The following is a 23,701-nucleotide window of genomic DNA, read 5'->3' as shown; positions in this document are numbered from 1 at the left end:
TCCCTGGAAATAATCCCAGCTGCACTCTGGAGACAAACCCGCGGACACCTGCTCACCCCTAGCGCGGTGCTCCGACCCAGACACTCCCTACTCCCCACAGAGACACTCCTTCCCACGGCCTGCCAGGTAGGAAGACACCAGACTCCCGATACACCCCTCTCCTTACCCTCCCCCTCACCAACCATATAAAAATCCCAGAGATCCTACCCCCAAAATAACCCCCAGGGAGCCCCAAATCCCTGATTCCAAGAGCGCGCCTAAGCTCCCACACCCACAGACCCTCCCCCCAAAGGAAAAGATTCGTTAGGGACCCCCCAAAAGAAAGACCCGCTCGGGGGTTGCTGGGTCCGCTTTGTGCGGCGCTGTCACCACATCCCCGCCCCAGGCGGCAGCAGTACCAGCACCAGCAGTGCCGCCTTCCCCAGGGAAAGGCGGCAGCTGCCGCGGCCAAGCGCCCGACCCCGTCCCCGGCGGCAACCGGCCAGGGGCACTCACCGCAGGGCGCCGCCGCTCCCACCATCCTCCTCCCGGGGCGGCTGCAGCTCACCTCTCACCCCCGCCCGCCTCCCTCCGCTGCTGCTTCCGCTCTGCTCGGCGCGTAGCGTGCGGGGCAGGGGGAGGAGACAGCGGGTTCCTCCCCTCGCGGCCAGGCGGGCCGGGCTGGCTGGACTCGGGAGACTAGAGGCGGCTTGTCTGGCCGGGGGCTTCTCGGTCCGCGCCCAGGTCAGGACGGGGCGCTCGCTCGCTCGGAGTCCCGGCGTGCAGCGCTGGGGGCCGGGCCCGGGGTTCGGCAGGGAGCCGGAGGGAAAGGGGGCCGGGGCTTTGGCGTTGGGAGACGGAAAGACGCTGCGGGGGGCGGGGTCCCTGCCCCACGGAGCCAGAGGGGGCTGGCCGAGCGCCAACCGCTCGGGTCGGACTTTACACGGGGGGCGCTGGTAGCATGTCCGGCTCCGCAGCCTCGCCCTTCTTACAGAAAAGATTCTAGGGTTCCCTCGGGTGCTCTGCAGCCTCCATCGCCCTGGCACTGGTTGTCCCCTGGGGTGCTCCTGGTCTGCTGTTTAATCCTCAATATACGGACAAGCCACTAAAGCCCTGATCCAGCAAACGCTTGAGCGCCTGCTTTATTTTAGACAGGAGAGTAAATTTCCTGCCCTTGCTGTCCATCATGGCACTGTTTGGGCTTTAAGTTAAGCATGAACATGTTTGCAGCATCAGGGACCAGCAGAAGTGTGGAGAAATCGCATTGTTCTAAGGCGTTAAAGGAGGATAGAGTGCTTCAGAGGACCCAAATTAACTGATTGTGTAATCTCATAGTCTCGTAGTGTTGTACAATACACAGTTTCTCAGCTCAGTCTCTCCTCCTTCTGCTTTGTTTTATTTTATTTCTGTTCTTTTTTGACAGTTTATTTCCTTGGATGCTGCCCCTCCTCCTCCCGGGGAAAAAAAGTACATTAATGAAATTGCAAACTGAAATAAAAACCAAGAAAAATTACTAGTAAATTTCCTATTGTGAGATGGTCACTTGCTCACATGTGGTATTTTGGATCACTCTTTAGGCAATTAATTATTTAACTTCTTCTTTATAAGATTGCTACAATCTGGAACTATCATTTGCTGTTCAGTTTTTGGTGTGTTTTGTTTTTTTGTTTGTTTTTTAGGAAAAAAATCAGTTTTAATTACTAAAAAGTAATTTAAAAATGAGATGTTATTTTTCTCTGAAACCTTATGTTATTTATTTCATGACCTTTGTAAATTTTAAGCTTTCAACATTAATATTGCATTAAATGTGATTTTGCATGTTGATTTATTTGGCATATGATGTCAGCAAGCTGTTAAATCTCTGTTTTGGGGAACAGAGCAGGGAAGAAGGGCATTGTAGCTGTGCTTTGGAGAGGAAGCTCTCAGTGTAAAAGTATCTCCCTCTCTCCCCAATGGGGGAAATGGGTGAACGTCCCCTTTAATATTAGCCCCCCATTTAAATAGAGCTGCTTCCTACAGAGTCCTGTCCAGCAAACTGAAATTAAGTACAGTTTGAGAAACTTCTGGGACCACACCTAGAAAAAGGAGAAAAATTTGAAAAGAGCAGCCTTGCTATAATGCTTTCTATTCTTTATAATCAATTCCTTTAACCTAGTGGTTTCCACATTTCTGAAAGCTGAACCTCCTTTCAGGAAAATGGAGACCATTCTTGCCCCCCTTCAGTCCGACCATGCTTTGTGAAAAGGCAATTTAAAAATAAGCTGTGGAAATTTATCTTCAAACATTCCAACCAACCCCAATTAAATCCTCGTGTATTTCTTTGGAATCTCATTGCTACTGTGTTATACTGTGCATGAATGGAACACAAGGGTAATGCATAAAATGGTATGTAAAGATTTGTTTAAGAATATAGAACAAAATTTCTTAAACATCTACCCATGCAGGAATTCTGGATCGTCCCATAGATGATATCTGCTCAAAATAAAGTGATCTGAGGTGATAGAAATATTGTCAATAGGTTAGGACCCACATTTAAATTCTGTTAATAAACTAAAGGCAAACCTGATATGAATAAAATATTTTCATGATCTTTTAAAATGCCAGTTTTTAATAGTGCTTTTATTCAGACAAAATTCCAGTTGAAGCTAATAATAGCAATTAATGAAAGTTCTCCCTGATTGCAGGATCAGGACTTCCGTGCATGGTACAAAATATTGGTTGGGGAATATATATTTTTACCTTCTACACAGACAACATAAGTATACAAGACTATGGAAAGTTTTACAGATGTACCAAGAATAAAAGAAAGCTCTGATATTGGGCAACAACAGGACAGAGTGGTGACTGAAGAGGAATGGCTGCAGAAATGGAAAATGAGACAAATTGGATTTCATAAGGAACAAGGACATCCGTATGTAACTCTTCCTTCTACTTAAACTGTAATGAACGATAATGGAATAATTTGACTTTCATAAGGCCCATCATAAAAATGTAGCCTGGGTACAAACGTCAAAGTGTTTTGTACTAGTCTTGTTCAGAGCTTCTATAATTATGGTTGTTTAAGCTGCCATCAGAAGGATAATGGAGAGATGGAAAGATCACCTTGCTTGTCAAACTTTTACATCTTAAATGAGATCTTTAGGCCCCGAAACTTATATGTGGTCTGTGTTTTTTGATGTGAAATACTTCTGCAGTATTTATGAATTGTTTTAGACCCAATCTTGCAATATGTAGTGCATATGCACGGCAGTTTACCCACATGATGCACTGTTACATTGCCAAAGTTGAGTTAAATACAAGAAGTAAATAGTGTAGAGTAAATTCACATGTTTTAGGTTCGTTCAATTTTAATAATCTAAAGTAGCCCTTTCAGAGGTGGGGAATTCTTTTGCCTGAGCAGTAGGCTGTGCCCATTTATAACGGTAATTGAATTTACATTTTTTTGTTTAATTAAATGTCTATTAAAAAGTGGATGTTATATTGTAAATTAATGGAGACAGTTTGAAACACCAAAGTATAGTACACTTGGGGTTGAGTGGAAGCTTTTAGCTGGGCTATTGCATTATGCCTGGCATCGCTGTATCTATAGCTATGGGTTACTTTGACCAATTACCCATCCCAAGGTGAGGGTTTACACCTATACCTTAATCTCTGAAAGTTCAGCCTCCAAGAATGACTACAGTAGAGAGGTTATCAATAGAAAGAGGACCCCCAAGGTGAATAATAGAGACTGCATAGTGCTCTTTCTATAATAATTACTTTTATTAGCAATCAAACAACAATACACACACTGCAATCTGTTAAAGGAGAGAGAGACCAATACAAAACACATAGTATTTGCATTACTCACACCATGCCTTGTGGAAAAACCTGAAGTGCTAGTCATCCTCCTCATCCTCACCACCACCAGTGGTCATCATCCTGGTTTCTCCCTCCCACCCAAGGCACGTAGGCCACAATGCAGCTTTTATAATCAGTTGTGCTGATGCCCACTGGGGTTCATACATATTTATGATGGTTTTAGGAGCCCCTTTCCTTATTTGACTTTCCATACCTCACTACTTCTGGGGTGTGGCATTTTCCATAGGCTAACTTGTTAGTTCCCCTTTTACTCATTAACGTTTGCGTCACCTTACCACCATAGTAACAGAAAGTCTCTAACATTTCACTCAGGCTGCCAATGGTCATCTTGCGGTGTCTACTGAGCTCTCAGACGTTTTTATCCAAACTCAGCACTTCTTTTAAAAAATCAGTGTATCACAAACATAGACACAAGTTCAGCGAGTTTATTAGTAGCTTACTTAGCTCTATTATAAAGGTAAGTTAGCATAACTTATCCTAAAGCCTAATTTGGCTAAACTAAATATTTTACAGCCAAAGGCCTATAGGCCCTATGTTTATATAATTAATTAATACTTATATTTTACCTTTATAGCCTATAAATATCTTATACCTTTTATGCTTGGCAACGCTGGCTTTTCAACTATGAACATGAAACAATTCCAATATTAAATAATTATTTATTTTTCTTCTGCAGGATTTTAAGGAAGTATCTGGATGTTCTTCTTAATGGCAGGAGTGGACTAAGGATATTTTTTCCACTTTGTGGCAAAGCAGTAGAAATGAAATGGTAAAACACAGCCCTTAGGAGTAGAAATTTCTAAGTTATTTTTCTTGGAAAACACATTATCCTGTTTACATATCTGTAAATAAGTGAACATAATAGTCATTCCTCTATTTTCACCATAAAATATAGTTCCTTTGCTTTTACATGCTCACTAGAGATTTTAAAAGAAGGCAGCATTTAATTCTTCCAGGTTTTCCAGTGATGAGGTAATAGTAACAAAGTTTGCAAACATTCGTATAGGAAAAATAACAGCTGTATAAAAATTTGATGTCCACAAAAGCAGCTAGGTTACAAAAGAGTAAACTGTTTAAAACTTTTGGTATGGTAAGTTGATTGAGAGCTAGAAAAAATTGCCAGGCACCTATTATCGAAATAGGGAGAGTGGGCACCAATGAGCTTCAAGGAAAATGACCTCTTAAGAAGCACAGTACCTTACACCTGGCTGCTAGGAAGTGGGAGGGTGCTGGGATTCCTACCAGGGTGCTCTCCCAGGACCCTACTTCAGGAGTATCATAGTATGTACTATCTGCTCATTAGTAAATGTTTGTTTAACTTTAAGCTTTTCAATCTCTGGGGACTAGGAGGGAGAAGAAGCTCTGTCTTCGCCTCCTTCCAACATGTCCCCCTTCTCCCTCCCACCATCCCCAAAAAAAGGTTGGGGGAGGGGGGTGGAGTGTCTCTGCTACTACTCTGTACCAACATAGCCTCTTAGTTAGTACGGTCTCTGTTTTGCCAAACAGCAGCAGTGTGAAAGAAATGGGATTCTTATCAGTTTAACTGCTGCAGAGAGTTCTGCACAGTGAACCTGACCAGTGTGTTGTTAATTTCATTCTGCTGTTGTTTGGCAAAGCCAGGCAGCAGCATAGGTCTTGAGCTGTGTATCTTGAGACAGGAGAGAACAGTAGTAATGTGTAAAATGTGGTAATGCTGAGTCATTCAGGCAGGGCCGGCTCTAACTTTTTTGCTGCCCCAAGCAGCAAAAAAAAGCGCCGCCCTGCCGAGCCCCCTCCGCCCCCCGAGCTCCCTCCACCACCCCCCCGCTGAACGCCGCGCCGCCGGAACCTCCCCCCCCTGAGCGTCGCGCGCCGCCCCCCCACCGAGCACCGCGCCGCCGAAGCGCCCCTCCCCCCCGCGGAATGCCGCGCCACTCTGCGCTGCCCTCCGCCACCCCAAGATTGGCCGCCTCTTACCAAGTGCCGCCCCAAGCATGTGCTTGGTTGCCTGGTGCCTGAAGCCGGCCCTGCATTCAGGCATGCAGTATAAGATTGCTTTTTTTTTTTTAAACTCATGTCATGTATTAATATTGATCATGGTTACTAGAGATTTCACTTCTGTCCCTTGGCATGGGTTGGCATCCATCTTCAGTTCAAATTTGGAAAATTTTCTTTATAACCAGTGTTTGAGAAAGTGATGGTCTAGCTCCTCATGCTTGCCAGAGAAAGTTTCTTACTATTCAACAGCATTTGAGGTTTTCAAACCTTGATGTTGTAATAACTTTAACAGGATGTGAAATATCAAGCAAACACTTTATCCACGGGGTGACTGAATCCTTTGGTCATCCACCATGGGAGAGAAGTATTATTATTGGTCATTGTAGGGCCCCCATATTTTCCATTAATATAGTAAAAATGAATAACCCATTGCATGTAAAGTTTATCAAGTTCATACAAAGTGCATTCCTTAGTTCATATCAAGATCTACTAAAATAACCATGTAAAATTGCATTAAAATCAGATACTGTGTTTTTTTCCAATAAAGTGTGAAAACTCCAAGATTAAAAATACCTTGTCAGATAGGATCTAGATAAATCCTATCTGACAAGAGCCGGGATTCTGAAAAAATTGCTGTAATAAACCAGTGTTCTGTAGGAGACACACATGTACCAGAGCCCCATCTTGAGGTAGAGAATGGATGAGTATAAATCAAAATTATGTAATAAGAACTATGAATCACAAGTAAACATGAAAACTTGTATTGCTGTGCATAGGTTAGCTGACATGGGACACTATGTAGTTGGTGTGGAACTCAGCGAATGTGCACTGAAGGAATTTTTCACAGAACACGATCTTTCTTATTCTGAAGAAACAATCCCAGGGATTTCTGGAGCCAAAGTTTTTAAGGTTTGTTTTGTGCTTGCATAGTCAAATATTTTTATATACATGATGATGCATTTTAGGGATAGCTGAGCAGGCCAAACTGTTCTTTAGCCATTTAGAGCTTCTTTGCCTTGCTTTTCATCTTTCACCTGTTCTAAAGAGGATTCAGAGAGAGAAGCATCAAAGTTGAATTTTGTATTGGGTAATTATTCTCAAGCTGTTATTTAGTTTGGCCCTCATTCAGCAAGACATTTAAGTGCCTAACTTTAAACACTTTGAAGTTAATGGGACAACTCACATGCTTAAAATTAGACACTTGCTTAAATGCCCTAATGAATCAGTTGTATGCAGTGGTGTTGTAGCCATGTTGATCCCAGGAGATATTAGAGAGATGGTGGTTGAGGTAATATCTTTTATTGGACCAACTTCTGTTGGTGAGAAAGACAAGCTTTTGAGCTACTCAGAGCTCTTTTTCAGGTCAGGGAAAGGTACTCCCAGTGTCACAGCTAAATACAAGATCAAACAGATAGATGATGTGCTAACTACTTATGCTAAGGGACCAGTCAAGGTGAAGTGGCCTGTTAACACTCCTGTAGTGGTAGGACAAAAAAAAAAAGGGGGGGGGGGGTTAGTGATTACAGATTGTTGTAATAAGCCATAAATCTAGTCTCTTTAGTTAAAGATATTACCTCACCCACCTTTTCTCTCTCTTGGAACCTTTAAGCCCATGCCTCATGACAGTGGTGAAGCAGCAGTCACAGCGCCTTGAGATACATCAATAAGGAAAAAGTGAAAGAACATTCCTCCTAATCCCTCCCCCACTTAGGTTTTTTATTTTAAAATATATCTATATTAAAATATGTTGTTCACTAAAAGCTGTTTCCCTGCTTTTCATTGTAGAGTACCTCTGGGAACATTTCTCTGTACTGTTGCAGTATCTATGATTTGTCCAGGTAGGAATGAACAGCATTTTTTGACAATCACATTTTTAACAAATATTGTTAGGTTATGTTTTGTCTGGACTAGCCAAAAACATTTGAGAAGTAAGGACCAAATCATAAGAAGCACTGAGCATCTGCAACTCTGACTGATGTCTGTCGCAGGCGAATATCTCCAGGTTGCCCCTTAGGGGTGAGAGCAGGCACCTTGATTACCTCCTGTGTTCTACAGACAGCCACAACCCTGTGGTCTGTTTCTGGGATACAGAGTACAGCCCTGCAGCTGTGCCTTGTATGAATCTACCCCCTTTCAGAGGCTATAAAGCAATCCATACAAAAGGAAAATACTTCCTTGATCCCTCCTCCCCCTTCATTGCGCAAGAGAGAAGGAAGTAATTTCTCAAGCCTTACAGGCATTCTCAGTTCCTTAATATGAGTAAAGGTTAGGGCTTACTCATGATAGAATTGTAATAAAGATAACCAGCCCAGGCCATCTGCTTCTCCAGAGGGCTCAGCAGACAGCATGTGAAAGCCACAGTGAGTGCTACAGGACTCCTAGTCTGGGAGCTTTGCTTGCCACCTCTACCACCCTGATTTCCTCCCTTTTAAGGGCCTGCCTCCAGGGCTGACCCACCTCACAGGTGTGAGAGGTTGGGGCTGATTGTGACCACAGGAGTTCCTTAACTTTGCTTTGTCAGTGGGAGTGGGGCATGTCATCTGCCCCACCATGCTACTGTGTGGGAGATGCAGTTATTCAGCATCTCTCAGAATCAAGCCCTGCCTGCTTGTTACTGACTGGGCTCAGTCCCTCATAATGCCAAAATGTTCTCAGTACCCAGAGCAGTCAATGGGCCAGATTTACCAGTCCATTAAGGGGGCTTTGCACCTGTTTTCTGGCTCAAAACTGCCAGATCCAGCCAGTGGAGGCTTTCCTTTGTGCCAGTGAATTATTGGGTGGTACAAAGCCACCTATGCCACTTTCCAGACTCCAGCATAGGGAGGGATACAAAGGAATCTTAAATCACCTTCCTTGCCTATGATCATGTGCTGAATACAGTTCAGCCCGACCAGAAAATCTGTCCCATAGGGAGTTAAGGGCACTCAGCATCTGCAGGATAGTCCCAGTCTTGCATCCGCAAAAAGAAGAACAGGAGTACTTGTGGCACCTTAGAGACTAACAAATCTAATAAATTTGTTAGTCTCTAAGGTGCCACAAGTACTCCTGTTCTTCTTTTTCCAGTCTTGCAGTTCTTCTTTAGATAAAACTCCCTCTAGGATTGGTTAGTTTTGCCTCAATATGAACCTCAGGAGCAGGCTGTTAATATGAGCAGTATTGACCCATAGCTTTACAGAACTATTAAGGAAATCAATCATTTATCTTTGTAAATGATAAGAGTGTCAGAGCTAGTAGAGAGAAGGCATAATTTGTAGACTTGGAGACTGGAATGTGGTGTTGGCTCTCAGATATTTTATATTTTGGGTAAAATATCCAAAGTTATTAACATAACAGATGGTCACTAAACCTTTTGCTGACTTAGCTGATTCTCTTTTGTTTGTGTGATTAAGCTGGCCTTGCAAGAATGGAAGTTTTAATATAAAAAATATCTCTGTTCCATCCAAAGTGACAAGGTAGAAAAAGATTTAGACAATGTTGCTGCTTGCACAACAAGCACCTTTAAAACTTTCTAGCTATCGTCGGATACACAGCCAGAAAATGTTCAAGCTTATTGTCAGCAATTTTTTAAAATGTTAATGATTTTTAAATATAGTTGTAAGTAACATGGCAAAATGTATAACCTCCATCATACCAATATGGAATTATGTTTCAGAGCAAAACAAAATATGTAACACATTAGCAGTGCTGTCAGTGGGACTCACTAGACCAAATAGTGAGGAGATGTGGTCTGTTATCTACAGAGGACAAAATAAACTGGAGTCACATGCATGTGTTGTGAATTTTCCTCTACATTCCCATTTTGTTTTGTTTTTGAATAAGATGCTCTTATGCAATGTTCTAAAAGAGTGATGAAAGTGTGAACATCTTTCTGTCAATACAACAACTGGAAGACTCCTTTGAGTATAGAAATGCATCAATACTATTGTGGCTTCTGTCCACATGCAATATGGGTAATACTCGGTTAGTAACTATGGCAGTTAAGCTTATTTCACGCTTGCCTTGGCTGGCCTGTGATCAGTCACTTTTGTTCTAAATTCAGAACATAATTTGGGCAGGGGAACCTAGATGTGTTCATGCCCTGTGTCAGACTTTTTTTTGCTAGGTAATAAGTAACAGGAATTATTACTCTTTGCAGGAATTCTGTGTTGTATCTAAAGCAGTTAAACTAAGCAATCAATTGTGGCTCATAACAATTCTGAGTGCTATAATCTGTGTACTTACTAAACACACTTATGGGTTTTATGGCCAGTCCTGAGCCCTTATTCAGGCAAATATTGCCTTAAATCAGTGGGATTTTTGCTTGAATTTAATCTTCAGGATTGGGCCTAAAGACAGTATTTAAACCAGGGATGGCCCAGGAGTCACATCCCTGATATAAACGATTGTTTTATTTATTATCATTTGTATTACAGTAGTGCCTAGAATTGCAAACCAAGATCAGGGCCCTTGCACAGCTAGGTGCTGTACAAACACAGTGGGAAACAGCACCTGCCCCAAAGAGTTTACTGTCTAAGTAGACAGTACAGTTAAGAGGTGGGAGGAAAAACAGAAGCACAAGGAGGTGAGGTGGCTTCCCCAAGGCCATACAGCAGGCCAATGGCAGAGGTGGAAATGGAACCCAAATCTCATTAATCCAAATCTAGGATTGTGTTCACGGGACTATGCTTCCCCTCCCCCCCCACTTACATTGCCGGCTCTTAAATATCATGTCTTGGTTGTGAGATGTTCTATTTAAAAGCCAATTGTAAGTGCATGTAGAAGGCAAAGTGGTGTGATCTCCTCTCCTTGCAGACCTTTAAAAGAAAACAAGCTTTTAAAATCTTTCATGTCTCATTGCATCAGACGGAGAAATACAGGACAGGGTTTCAGGTCAGAAGCCGAAAACTTGATGATGTTGTGCTTAAAACAACAACAGAAGAAAGTGTGATTTTTGATGTTAGTGGACTCTGAAATGAAGCCCAGTATCAGGTGGAAAGCTGCTGCACAATTTCAGGATATCACATATTTTTTGTTTTAAGGCAAATTTATTTTAAACTCTTCTTTGGAATTATGTCATTTACTCCATTGTTACACGGCACACTAAATCACAATTTTCATATTTACCTGAAGGAAAACTTACCTAATGTCACCCTGCTAATTCCCACCGGCAACTACTGAGGACAGTTCTCTTTAGCAGTAGACTTTATCAAACTGAATTTGGCTGCCAGTGCCACATCAGCCAACACAAATAGTCCTGATCAATTTGTTGGATTAAAGCAAGCAGCAATGAGTCTTAGCTCTTCTCAAGTGAAAAGATACCTCAGAATAAACATCTGGGGCATATGTCTGGGTCTTGATTCTGAGTTGCAGGTGAGCTGAGCTTAGTGCACATTGAGGAGAATGGCATGAACTGCTTTGAACCACCTCTGTGACCCTCTTGGATCTGGAAGTGCCCAAGGATTGCTGCAGTCCTTGGCATAAATTAGTGGTATCCCCAGGGTTTCTATATATTATGACTGCCTGAAACTGCCTCATAACCAAGAACAGCGGTGCTCAAACTAGATCTCTTCTTGCCCCTGGCACCCCCTTGTCAAAGGGCAACAGAATCATTCCACCATGTCTGTGGCACCCAGAGAAGGCCTCTACACAGGAAATGTTCCTTGAGGCCCATTTCAAAATGTTTTATAGCATAAAGGGGCCAGACAATAAGAGCATATCAGCCCTCTATGTATATGCACAGCTTATCAGAAATTTTTCACTTCTTTTGCAAATTTGTCTCAGTCAAATTATAAAAAACAAGATCATTTTAGTTTTTAATATAAAATCTCTTTTCCCCCCACCCCCTATTTGTAGCACAATTGCTGGCAGGTTTGATGGGATTTGGGACAGAGGATCTCTAGTAGCCATTAACCCATGTGATAGAGAACAGTAAGTAATGTATTTATTTTATGACTGTTTTCTTTCTGATATGTTGTGAAAGGTACAGCCTATCTTCCTGGCACTGACTAATCAGCCATTCCTCGCTTAGCTTAAACTCTGAGTAATCCAAGTCAGTCCTTCTTTGCCACGTGGGGCGACTAGAGTTACTGAACACTGTGTTCTGAATCACAGAGCTCCCTTCCGGAAATGGTCTCACCAATGCAAATAATACCATTGGCATAAGGACAGTATAGTAGAACTTCAGAGTTAAGATCACCAGAGTTACAACTGACCAGTCAACCACACACCTCATTTGGAACAGATGTATGCAATCAGGCAGCAGCAGAGACGACACCCCCCCCCCCCCCAAAAAAAAAAAAAGCAAATACAGTATAGTACTGTGTTAAATGTAAACTATTAAAAAAGAGGGAAGGTTTAAAAAACATTTTTTATAAGATAAAGAAACTGTTTCTGTGCTCATTTAATTTAAATTAAGATGATTAAAAACAGCATTTTTCTTCTGCATGGTAAAGTTATGTTCAGCTGTAAACTTTTGAAAGAACATCCATAACATTTTGTTCAGAATTATGAACATTTCAGATTTACGAACAACCACCATTCCCGAGGTGTTCATTCAGAACTCTGAGGTTCTACTGTATGTTGCTTATTGTGTTCTATACCTAAAGCTGCTGTTCCCTTCTAGTGGTAGATTTGCACAGAGCAGGATGCAGATCTGAATTTTACTTTTATTCTTTGCTTTCCATGTTTGTTTGTTTTGTTTTTGGCCTCTACCATTTTCAGCCTTTTCAGCCTCACTCCATCCTCTTTATTCTCCTTTTCCCCTTTATTTCCCTTCTCCAATCATTCCCATGACCCTCTCTTTTCACCCTACCCCTACTACTGGACATTAAGTTACGTTGAATACATGGCCCTTACTTTGTTTTAAAAAAAAAAAGCCAAGAATTAACAAAATCAATACTGTATAGGCCATTCTACAGTAACTATAGACTATTGCAGACTTAAATACTATCTCAGCTTTACATTTTCTTGTTTTTGTTAGTTCATATTAAAAAATGGTGTGTGTGTACATGTGCATAAGGTAGATTTTTATTAATTTTATTTAGGATTTCATGTTGCATGTTTACTGCATGGAATTTTACATTAGAAGTACCTCAGTTAAATTAGTTTATGTGTATTTCAAAGATGCATTTGAACTGTTCTGCATAGGAATACATTATGTTTCTTTTTTGCTGAACATTTTGAGTACTCTATGTACCATATATTTACAAAATAATCACAAATGCAAATATTTATTTTTTATTTTTAGCTATGCCAATTTGATGTTGTCTCTAATGAAGAGAAGCTGTTGTTATCTCTTGGTTACTGTTTTATATGATTCAAATAAACATAAAGGTAAGAACTTTGAATCATTTTGTTTAGAAGTTAAGTAAAATAATTTTTTACCTTTACACTAATGAATTTATACACACACACACACACACACACACACACGGTAACAATTTTGCCTCAGTTCGTGTCAACAGGCTTGGTGCTCAGATTTAGTATGTTTTTCTGTTTAACTATATTTTGGCATTCACAGTAGCAAAAGTTTGTGATTTGATTTGGGGGGGGGGGGGAGTATGTAAATTTGTTTATAACCCTGTTTCCACTTGCTTCTCAGTTTTGGGGGGAAAATTCCTACAAGGCAGACACTTTTCATGCGTGGTCTCAATTCAAAGGGTTTTGTTTTTTTGAGGGTGTGTGTGGGGGTGAATTGTGAAACAAAATGCAAAACAACGTTGCCTTCGCTATTTTTTGTATAATGTATAGTGTGTCCTGTTTATCTCCTTCTGCTGTGTCCACCTCCTTGGCACCCTTCCCCTACCCTAACATTGCTCCCTCACTTGCACCCCCATTATCTGAAAATCATATTATATTTTTGATGGATGCTAACTCAGGATTTTCAGTACCTCATGACCTAAAATCAGGAATTATTGCCCAATTTACTGTAGCATGGCTACCTCACAGGTGTTATGATAATTCATTAACGAATGTTTGTAAATGCTTTGAAGATGAAAAGCTCTATGTAAGCATTAAGTATCATTACATCAGGCTGATTAATTATTTTTATTAAACCCAGAAGCTCCTTAAGTTTTCCTTGATAATTATTAACTTAATACAAATAAGTTTTCCACTGCTTTTTAACTACACTAAGTAATTGTTGTTGAAAGAAAAAGTCTTATAATTAATAACCTAGAATAATTTTTTTTTATATTTTATATATATTTTTTTATATTTTCCCTTGTATTTGGTCAGTGTTTGCTTCATTGTTATATTAGAAGGGTCATTGTGACTTTTGCCAATTCAGCTTTCCCTTTTTTTTCCAGGTCCACCATTTTATGTTCCTGATTCTGAAATTAAAAGTTTATTTGGTAAGTTATCTCCACTGCAGTTATGATTTTTCTCAAAACATGTGGCAGACAAATGTGTTTATATTGTAGTGTTTTGACTCATCCTGAGGCAAATGATAGGGAAGTCTGTAAGGTTGTTTGCTTCTTGTACAAAATCTGGAGATAATATAGACATATAGTTCGAAAATAAATATCCTTTTCACTCCAGGGTTATTGATATCAGGGAAAAACATCACTTTCCTAAAAGGTATACAGGCTCATTGTTTAAATACACATTTTAAAGGAAATTTGAACCAATGCTACCAGTAAGACATATACTGTCCCTTTTTGGCCCAAGGTTACTTTCCATGCTGAGTCTCCAATCATTCAAACTCGATCCCAATTTTCATTCTTATTCCCACAGCTTCTCACTCTTGCTCTTGTAGTCACTTTCTCATGTCCTTTCTGTTCCAACATTTTGGTTTGTTGCCCCCATCACCACCACCCCCAACTCCCATTATCTGCTCCTTTTACCCAGATTTAACACAGGAACCTTCCTCACCACCTGTGTGCTTTCTGCTATAATTTTGAAACCAAAGTTAACTTGCAGGGAAAAAAAAGTATGATGATAGGAAAACACTGCGTTAAGGGAATTAAAGATCCAACTTAAAGCTACTGAAACAAGAAAATTGAGTTAAGGCTGACATTTCATCCTTGATATGCCTTACATTAAGCTTTGGTATTACAGTTCCTGTAGTTTACACCCTCCTGAAACCTCTGAAATGTCTACACCATGAATTATTCTTAATTAACAGTGGCATACAATTGTGAGAGAGGGCTAAATCCTACTCACTTTATTTATGCTAGTCTACAAATGAGTTAAGTCAGCGAGATTTTTTCCTAATAGCGTAAAAATTCATGATTAAAAAAAGCAAAACAATCTATCATAATCTTTCATCATATCTGTACCTTGCTTTTCTTCCTTTTCAGGAAAAGTCTGTGAAATTAAGTGTCTTGAGAAGGTCGATGACTTCTCGGACCAGCACAAAGCCTGGGGACTAGATTATTTTCTGGAGGTAACATATCTGCTTACCTTAAAGTCTTGATGAAACAAGAGAGACAAAATTTATTAGCAAGGCGGGAAGAATTATATTGATCTCACTTGGAAATGAGCTGGATATTTGGAAATTCTGAAACACCTCAGGGTATGAAAACTGGGTTATGGAACATCTTTGTCTTTTGAAGACTTTATGGTTTCAAAGTCAATTACACTGTACATCTGATTTGACTTACAGTATCTGTATTTTAAGATGCATAGCACTTAACCACATTGTTTATAAAGAGTTTCCATCATTTTAACTTTGTACCTTTGTCTCCTGTATTATTTCAAATAATTAAAATTAAAAAGTCATATATATAAAGAAATGACCATTCTCCATAGCTACCAATGTCTGTCTGTCTGTCTGGAGCTTTGCAGTCCCATCCCAGCTGTTCATAGTTCCAACCTGTGACCTAGGAACTATGCAGTGCTGACACCTGCAGCTTGAAAAGTTTGTTTGTTTTTTGTAATTCTGAGCTCCTGCCACTAGTGGCTGCTAAATAGAAGAGGCAGGAGGCTGCTTGGTGGCTGCTGTCTTTTTCTCCCTACCTCTGTTGCTCTGTGTTATGCAGAGTAGAGACTGGCTGGCAGAGAGCAAAGCAGTATATTCAGCTGCAGCCAGGACTGGATGAGGGGGACACAGGCAACTAGAGGTGTGCAAGAGGGGTAAGGAAAGTAAATCAATTGAGAGGAGAGCAGAAGACACCGGGAGTAGATGCCACCTGAAATTTTCAATAACTGTGATAATCTTCCCCCTCTGTACAACAATTAAGAGTCCAGCCACAGGAAGAAGAAGGGTTGTATGGAGAATGTGGATTGTGGGCCCTAATAGAGACCCTTCTGTGGTTTGGATAAGCATATGAGCTTTAGGATATTTATCTGAACTCACATCTTTGAGGGTCTCCCATCACTAGTTTATAGACACTAGTACAACTTTGCAAAAGGGAGTTTTAGTTTTGAGTCCCTAATAATAGATTAATTTTTTAAATCACCTAAAATTGACCAGGATGCTGACACAGTCTAATGTTCTTTCTCGATCCCCCATTACCTTATGCGGAGAAGGGTCTCTGAAACCGAAGCTGATTTACAGTATTACAACATGACATTTAAAGGGTGTGATGGGTAAGGCCTTCCTCAGGGGTCACACTCAGGCAGCTTCAAAGCCCTTTTCCCCTTTCAAGGGTGTTTTGGGGTTTTGGAAAGTCTTTGGGAGGTGAAATCTAGTCAGATGTTTTCCTCTCACCTACTCCATAACATGAATCAACTCCTTCTGAGGCACAGCAGTTTTCCTCCTGGTTGCTGCCCCTTCCCGTTATCAGCTCTCCTTTTTAAGCTTGCTTCCTCCGGCTGGAGTAGGCTCTGCAGGCACGTCTGTTTGGTAGGGATTGAGCCCAGAGGAACTCATTAGCCTTCTCCTGATTGGGATGGGGATGTGCCCCTTCAGCCAGGGGTTATGAACATTAGAGTTGGAAGTAGAAGCAATGTCTTGTATCAAGTATGTATGTCTCTTGCTCATAATTTTTTTTATTTTTATTTTTTAGAGGCAGGTATAGCTAAAACAGTTGTTTGAAAATTTTGAGATTATCCAGTTTAAAAGATTTAGCTGTGCATTCAGTGTATTTGTATCTACATCCGATCAGTGCTCTGCAAACACGGTCTGCAGATATCCACAGATTAGCAGGACTTTTGAAATACATGGCAGTTTTCCTCCATTTCTGTTTATGGCAAGCTTTTGATGTTCGTTGCAAACGTATTCAAAGAGCTGCAGACTCAGGTCTGATGCTTTCAGGATATTTGTAGTTGTAGCCAGTAATGAGTGATCGTTTTAATGAAACTTTAAGGTTTTGTTGTTGTTTTTTTTAACCCTTGAAGTTGATGGTGACAGGGTAGAGCAGGGGTCGGCAAACTACAGCCTGCGGGAAATTACGGCAATTCACGTCCCTGTGGCACCTGGTGGTGGGCAGCAGAGGGCTCCGTGCACTGCCCTCGCCTGTGGGTACCTCCCCCCGCAGCTCCCATTGTCCGGGAATGGGGAACCACGGCCAATGGGACCTTTGGGGGAGGTACCCACAGGCAAGGGCAGCACGTGGAGCCCTCTGCTCCCTGCTCTTCCCCCAGGGGCCATGGGGCCAGGGCAGGCAGGCAGGTAGGAAGCCTGCCCTGGCCCCTGTGCACGCCACTGCCACCCCAACTCCCTGCCCTGAGCCCCCTGCCGCACCTCTCCTGCATGCCAGCCCGCTGCCCTGAGCCCTCTCCCGCACCCCTCCTGCACCCCAATCCCCTTCCCTGAGTCCCCTCATACACCCCACACCCCTCCTCTGCCCCAACCTGCATACCGCACCCCCTCCCACACTCCCTCCCGCACCCCAACCCCCGGCCCTACATACAATTTCCCCACCCAGATATGGTTCTCGGGCCAAAAAGTTTGCCCACCCCAGGGTAGAGAGCAAAGTAGGACCCCTACTGGTTGGCTATGTAAATACTGCTCTCCCAGCATCCCAGTCAGTTCCTTTGCTTGCAAGAGAGTCACTCGTCTCAGAAAGATAAGCCAACTACAGAGGATCAACAATGTGCTTTGGCGAATAATAAACTACAAGGATCAAGAGAAAAGCAACTCTCAAAAAGCAACCTCCAGGCACTGAGGAGAGGCAAGCAAAGTGAGTGTCCTGCAGTTTGATATTTTCAGAGAAGAAGTTGAAGGAAGTTCTTTCTCTTCTCCAGTGATACTATCTCTGTGCGATTCTCACTCTTGGGCCATGAGATGCTCAAGGGATATTTGAAAATGAAAATTAAAGTAAAGCTGAAGTTAGCTGCAGTAATAAGGCCAAGGCCTACAGTGTGAACAAGGAGGTTTTAAAAAATATAAATACAAAAAAGGAGCAAGTTACTCCTTAAAAGTCCAGGGTTGGACCTAACATTCAAGTTTGCCAACAAAGACAGTAATCAGGGACAAAATCAATGCAAAAAATTGGCAGTCTAAGCCATGTAAGAGACATCCCTAAAGAAAAATCAACACTTTATGGGCATGGGGGAAGTTGGATCCCATCTACCTTGGAAACAAGTTCTGGAACATGGTGAGTCTGAGGGCTTGTCTAGACTGGCAATTTACAGCGCTGCAACTTTCTTGCTCAGGGGTGTGAAAAAACACCCTCCCGTGCACAGCAAGTTTCAGCGCTGTAAAGCGCCAGTGTAGACAGTGCACCAGCGCTGGGAGCTGCACCCCTCGTTGAGGTGATTTTTTTTTTTTTTTTGAGTGCTGGGAGAGCTCTCTGCTCTCTGCTGCAACCACAGAAGCCACATTAAAGCACTGCCGCAGCAGTGCTTTAGTGTTGCCAGTGTAGACTAGCCCTGAAACAGCATTCCCAGGAGGCTGAATCCAAGCAATAGTACTTTTGTAAAGGCACACAGAGGGCATGATGTAGCCACTTCACATACATCTGTGATAGAAACACCCCTAGGCAGGCAGCGGTGACTGCATTGCTCCTGACTGAGTGAATCTTGACTTGGCCTCTAGTTGCAGGTTAGCCAAGTAATAGCAATGAGAAATGCAATCCGACATCTTATTAAACATGGTTTTCTTGGTCATCGCATTGTTCAGTAAAATGGTGTTAAAAGGAACAGGTAGGTAGACTTTCTAATTGCTTTAGTCCACTTCCAGCAGAACCCCAAGGACCTTTTAACTTTCTTTGAGCATGTGGAGAAGGGCCCTCTTGGACGGGCAATGTGGGCATGGGAGGAATGTAAACAGCAGGAGGTCAGAACAGGAAGCCTTTGTGATCTAGTCTAACTTCCCAACCCCTCTCTAGAAGCAGGATAAGAGGTGGAAGAAACCAGTGGTCTGAACCGCCTCTCTAACAGATTGAATTCCTGCTCTTGCCTGGGTTCCTGAAAATGATAAACACAACCCTGTTCATTCATTGCATCCTGAATAACTACCCCACAATTGCCCACTACCCCCTTCCTCTCCCTTCCTCTGGCTTTTGCAAGGTTTATTGGACTTTAATCACGTATTGATTCTTGAAAACTGATGTGGACTATGAAACCATTCTTGCTATGCTAAATTGCCATGGTTGAAATGATATGAGACTGGATTTATAGTTTACAGTTTAGATATATTTTCATGCCAAATTAAATTAAACAAAATATTTGAGGAAAAAGTGAAGATAACAATAAGAAAATATTAAAATACATTTTGGTCAGCCCATTGTATTTTCCCAAATTTCCTTTAGAGGGCAGGAGACTACAGCAAATGCTTTGAAACGGAACATACCATCAGCATTTATGGGAAGGCCTCTGATGTAACACAGTCCTGTGACTGTCCAATGTGACCAGATGGCAGCGTCACATCGCTAGCACAGTATAATCAACAATCCTCTTAAAGCTGCAACTATGTCTGCCAGGGCCCCTGATAGAATGCAGATTATGACAGAACTGGTCAACGAAACTGAGGTCAGTCTACTTGAATGCAAAGTGTGTTTTGAAAAATATAGCCAGAAGAAGAAACACCGGCCAAGGAACTTGCCTTGTGGACATGTTATATGCTTGGAGTGTGTATTCTCTCTAGCACACCCAAGGAATTTTAGGTTGGAGTGCCCTTTCTGTCGAAGAGCTTGCAAATCCTCAGAGACAAGTGACTGCTTACCATTGCTTCACCTGATAGAGATCTTAAGCCGCGCAACTAATATTCCTTTAGCTTCAGGAACAACAACTGGGACAGGTGATGAAGCAGCTGTATCAGCATCTCTTGGCTTAACGTTCAACCTTTCTTTCGGAGGCTGGGGGACGCTGATCAATCCGACTGGGATTGCAATGTGTCGGGGGTCTGACTGTGTAGTAGTGGCACATGATGGCAAAAAAAGGATTAAGCTGTTTGGCTTGAGTGGAAGCTGTATACAACAGTTTGGGGAAAGAGGAGATGCAGGCAATGATATTAAATACCCACTTGACGTGACAGTCACATTGGATGGCCACGTGGTTGTCACAGACAGCGGAGATCGCTCTGTGAAAGTGTTTGATTTTAACGGAAGAGGCAAGCTAATTATCAGGGAATCCTTTTGTTTGCCATGGGGTTTGGATACCACCCCAGAGAATGAAATTATCCTGTCTGATCCAGAAGCAGGTGCTCTTTCTCGCTTGACAGCCAATTTTAAAAAAGGAGAACTAAAGAAGGTTCAGAAGATCCAGTCTAACTTATGCAACCCAAGAGAGGTGGCAGTTTCTCAGACTTCTGGAATTATCGCTGTAATAGAGCACCTGATAGCTAAGGGACCAAACTACAGCAGCACAAGAGTGAAGATATTCAGTGCCGACATGAAACTCATTGGCCAGATGGATAGTTTTGGTCTAAACCTAGTGTTTCCCTCCAAAATATATGCCTCTGATTTGGCCTTTGACAGAGAGGGACACATAATAGTAGCAGATGCCTATAACCGAGTTGTATTGTGCTTAGGAAAACCTGAGGAATTTCCTGTCTTAAGGCCCATAATTACCCAAGGGCTTTCTTATCCTGTGGCATTGACTTACACAGCAAACAATTCTCTGATTGTCTTAGACAGTGGTGATCATTCAATTAAAGTATATACTGCTAGCTGAATTGTTTTGGATTCTTACTAATTTTGTTCCATTTCAAATTTTAAAAGAAGTCATTATGGTTTTATCAGATGCATGTGTGGGTTTTTTCTGCCATGATTTTGTGTGAAATTTATCATTTTTATGGACATGCTGTATGGTCTTTGAATTTGCTCATCAATTCTGACTTCTGAGTATGTGTGAGAGACAAACCGTGTATTCTAAATAGCACCAGACAAAGAGACCTCAACCAGATGACCTGGCATTTCTTCTAAACTATTATACGACTGTTACTACTCTTTTTGTGTGTGTGCTTAAAATGAACAATAGTTTTGTGTTAGATAATGGAATCAGTTATGAAGCAGAGAATGACTTGCACCTTTTGGTTATATTAATTGAAGTCTCGCTTACAAAATGTTTTTTTTTTTTTAATAAGGTGAGAGAATCTCATGAGAAAGAAGCAGCAATTTTCAGAAATTCTATTAGAAGGGAGACTCTCTAGCTCAGGGGACTGGTAACTGGAAGTAGAACATTTCACTTCAAGGTTACTTTAATCCAATTGAGATCAGTAGTGACAAAGTAATTATCATTGTTCAATGGCCAGTTTGAAATGAGTTGGGTGGTCAAAGTGTAGTTTCTCCGCATTACAGAAACCACCATGAAGACTGCTATTATGAGAGGCCAGTGACTGAATGGGCCTAGAGACTGACACACCATCTCATTCCTAGAGGTAGGCCCGTCGAAGAGTTAAGACATAGTGATGGTGCAGTGTTTGGAAACTTGTACTGTCTGGGCCATACATTTTCTTAAGAGAATTATTTTCTGGTGGTCAGGTTTCCATCATGCACCACTTCTTCATTAACACTAACTTCACTTCTAAAAATAAAGTTCTAAAATTTGTAACAAAGACAGTGTCTTAATGTTTGACCACAGTTATGCATTTTTCTGTGTGCCGTGCTTGTATGAATTCTTATAGGTTCTTACACTAACCTCATCACTGTAGTTTGAGTGCTTGCATTTCAGTACCCTAGCTGTGACATGATAGTGGAATAAGACAGCTTCTGCACATTGATATAGACCAGGGGTTGGCAACCTTTCAGAAGTGGTGTGCCGAGTCTTCATTCATTCACTCTAATTTAAGGTTTTGCGTGCCAGTAATACATTTTAACATTCTTAGAAGGTCTCTTTCTATAAGTCTATAATATATAACTAAACTATTGTTGTATGTAAAGTAAATAAGGTTTTTAAAATGTTTAAGAAGCTTCATTTAAAATTAAATAAAATGCAGAGCCCCCCGAACCAGTGGCCAGGACCCGGGCAGTGTGAGTGCCACTGAAAATCAGCTCGCGTGCCACCTTCAGCACCCATGCCATAGGTTGCCTAGCCCTGATATAGACAGTGATGTGGCAGAACTCCAATGGCTCCAAGGTCCAGGCAGTTATCTGGTCAAAAACTTATTTGCAGCTCTGCAAACTGAATTGGGCATCTTACAGAAATAGACCTTCATGAGATTTCTGGTACTTTGTGATTCTGGGTGGCCTTTCTAATGAAATATTAGCACTTCTGCTTCCAGACCTAACCAGAACGAAGTGTAGATGTGGGTGAGAAAGGATGGAGAAGGTTAACCTTATCCCCCCCCCCCCCCCCCAAGCTTCAAAAAAGATTTCGGGTCAGTTCTTATTTTATCCTAGACAATCTGGCTGTGTCTTGTCACTGGTTCTGTTGCTTCACTGGATAGCAAAAATTGAAGATATATTGGTATGACTTAAATAGGGATTATAATAATACTTTAGTTGGACTCTTCACTGAATCTTTTTGGCTTTCTCTGCTGCTAAAAAGAGGCTGTTTAATAGCTTTGAATTATTAAGTAGTTTGACAGTGGCGGCAGTTTTGATATAAGTAGAAATACCTCTTTTTTTCCTTTATTCTTATTTGGCCTCACAGACTGTGAATAAGATATGCTGTACTTCCACATGCTCTGAACCAAAACCCTTTCGAGTCAGAGGGAGTTTTTCCATTAAGTTTAGCGGGCTCTTGATCAGACTTTTAGAGCATATAATTACTAGATAATACTGTACCCCTACCCTAACTGACAGATCCTTATTTTAAACAGGACCGCGGCACTTTCAGCACCTCATTTCAAACTGAATGTATCTTTGTACCTGTCTTGTATTAAAATGTTTGAAAGTGATAGAATTCCATTAAATAAGCTATTTTCAAAAAGTTTTACTGAATAATGACATACCAGGATATTAATAATGGTGGGGTTGGACAGTATCAGGAAGTTTCTTCACTTATTTATTATGGGTTTCTGTTATTCTACTTCTGTATATTCATTTTTCTTTGGTATCACTAGATCTGTTGTAGAGTAACTTTATAGTATATGAGAGATTTTATAGATCTGGACTGTAGATCTTTTCCAACCCCACCCACCACACACTAAGGCAGTGGTTCCCAAACTGTGGGGCGTGCCCCCCTTGGGGGGCACAGAGGAACGCTTGGTGGGGCATGTTGGGGGGCTCAGGCCAACCCCCACTGTGGGTGGGAATGGAGTGTGTCCCAGCCGCAGCTCCACTCCATCCCCCAGCCCAGCTCTGCCTTCATTCCTTCTCCGCCCCCCCCAGAACAGCTGCACCTTGTGCCCAAGCTCCTCTACTGACCAACAGTGCAGTAATGGGGGGCGCGGACAGATTCCGTTACTGGTAAGTGGGGGCGTGACAGAAAAGTTTGGGCACCACTGCAATAAGGGGTCTGAGGGTGACAAGATTTGGATTCTCCATAAGAAGAATTCTGCTGGCCACAATGGGATTCCTCTGTGGGTCAGGACACTTTGTTACTTCTCTGAGTAGGAAAAAGAACTGTGGTGTCTGTGGAGGATACCAATCTGATTTGATAGAGGAGAGAGAAGGGCACAGTCTTCCTCTTCCTT

General features: G+C 41.8%; 3 protein-coding genes across 6 annotated transcripts in view; 2 read left to right on the top strand and 1 right to left on the bottom strand.

The window, feature by feature from the left end:
- The window catches only part of KDM1B (lysine demethylase 1B), a 39,687-nt gene extending 39,017 nt beyond the window's left edge, over positions 1-670 (bottom strand). For 2 of the 4 annotated variants that reach the window (XM_042860498.2, XM_042860500.2), the window contains exon 1: positions 548-670. The gene's annotated coding sequence lies outside the window, so the exon portion shown is untranslated. Of the gene's footprint in view, positions 1-495 lie in introns of all 4 variants that reach the window. The other 2 variants (XM_005302866.4, XM_042860499.2) reach the window with 1 other exon arrangement.
- Positions 584-15,469, top strand: TPMT (thiopurine S-methyltransferase). The gene is made up of 9 exons (XM_024107838.3): positions 584-723; positions 2,664-2,890; positions 4,517-4,609; positions 6,594-6,726; positions 7,603-7,655; positions 11,650-11,724; positions 13,043-13,128; positions 14,103-14,147; positions 15,096-15,469. Exons 2-9 carry the CDS (start codon positions 2,751-2,753, stop codon positions 15,209-15,211), a joined length of 741 nt encoding a protein of 246 aa, XP_023963606.1. The 5' UTR covers positions 584-723; positions 2,664-2,750; the 3' UTR covers positions 15,212-15,469.
- Positions 15,470-19,452: 3,983 nt separating this feature from the next.
- On the top strand, positions 19,453-22,995 carry NHLRC1 (NHL repeat containing E3 ubiquitin protein ligase 1). The gene has a single exon (XM_005302870.5). It carries the CDS (start codon positions 19,594-19,596, stop codon positions 20,794-20,796), a length of 1,203 nt encoding a protein of 400 aa, XP_005302927.2. The 5' UTR covers positions 19,453-19,593; the 3' UTR covers positions 20,797-22,995.
- The last annotated feature ends 706 nt before the right edge of the window (positions 22,996-23,701 follow it).

This window comes from Chrysemys picta, chromosome 2 (genome assembly GCF_011386835.1).
Source record: "Chrysemys picta bellii isolate R12L10 chromosome 2, ASM1138683v2, whole genome shotgun sequence".
Classification (NCBI taxonomy): Eukaryota; Metazoa; Chordata; order Testudines; family Emydidae; genus Chrysemys; species Chrysemys picta.
The sequence above is the reverse complement of the archived record's forward strand: the minus strand, read 5'-3'. Positions and strand labels throughout refer to the sequence as shown.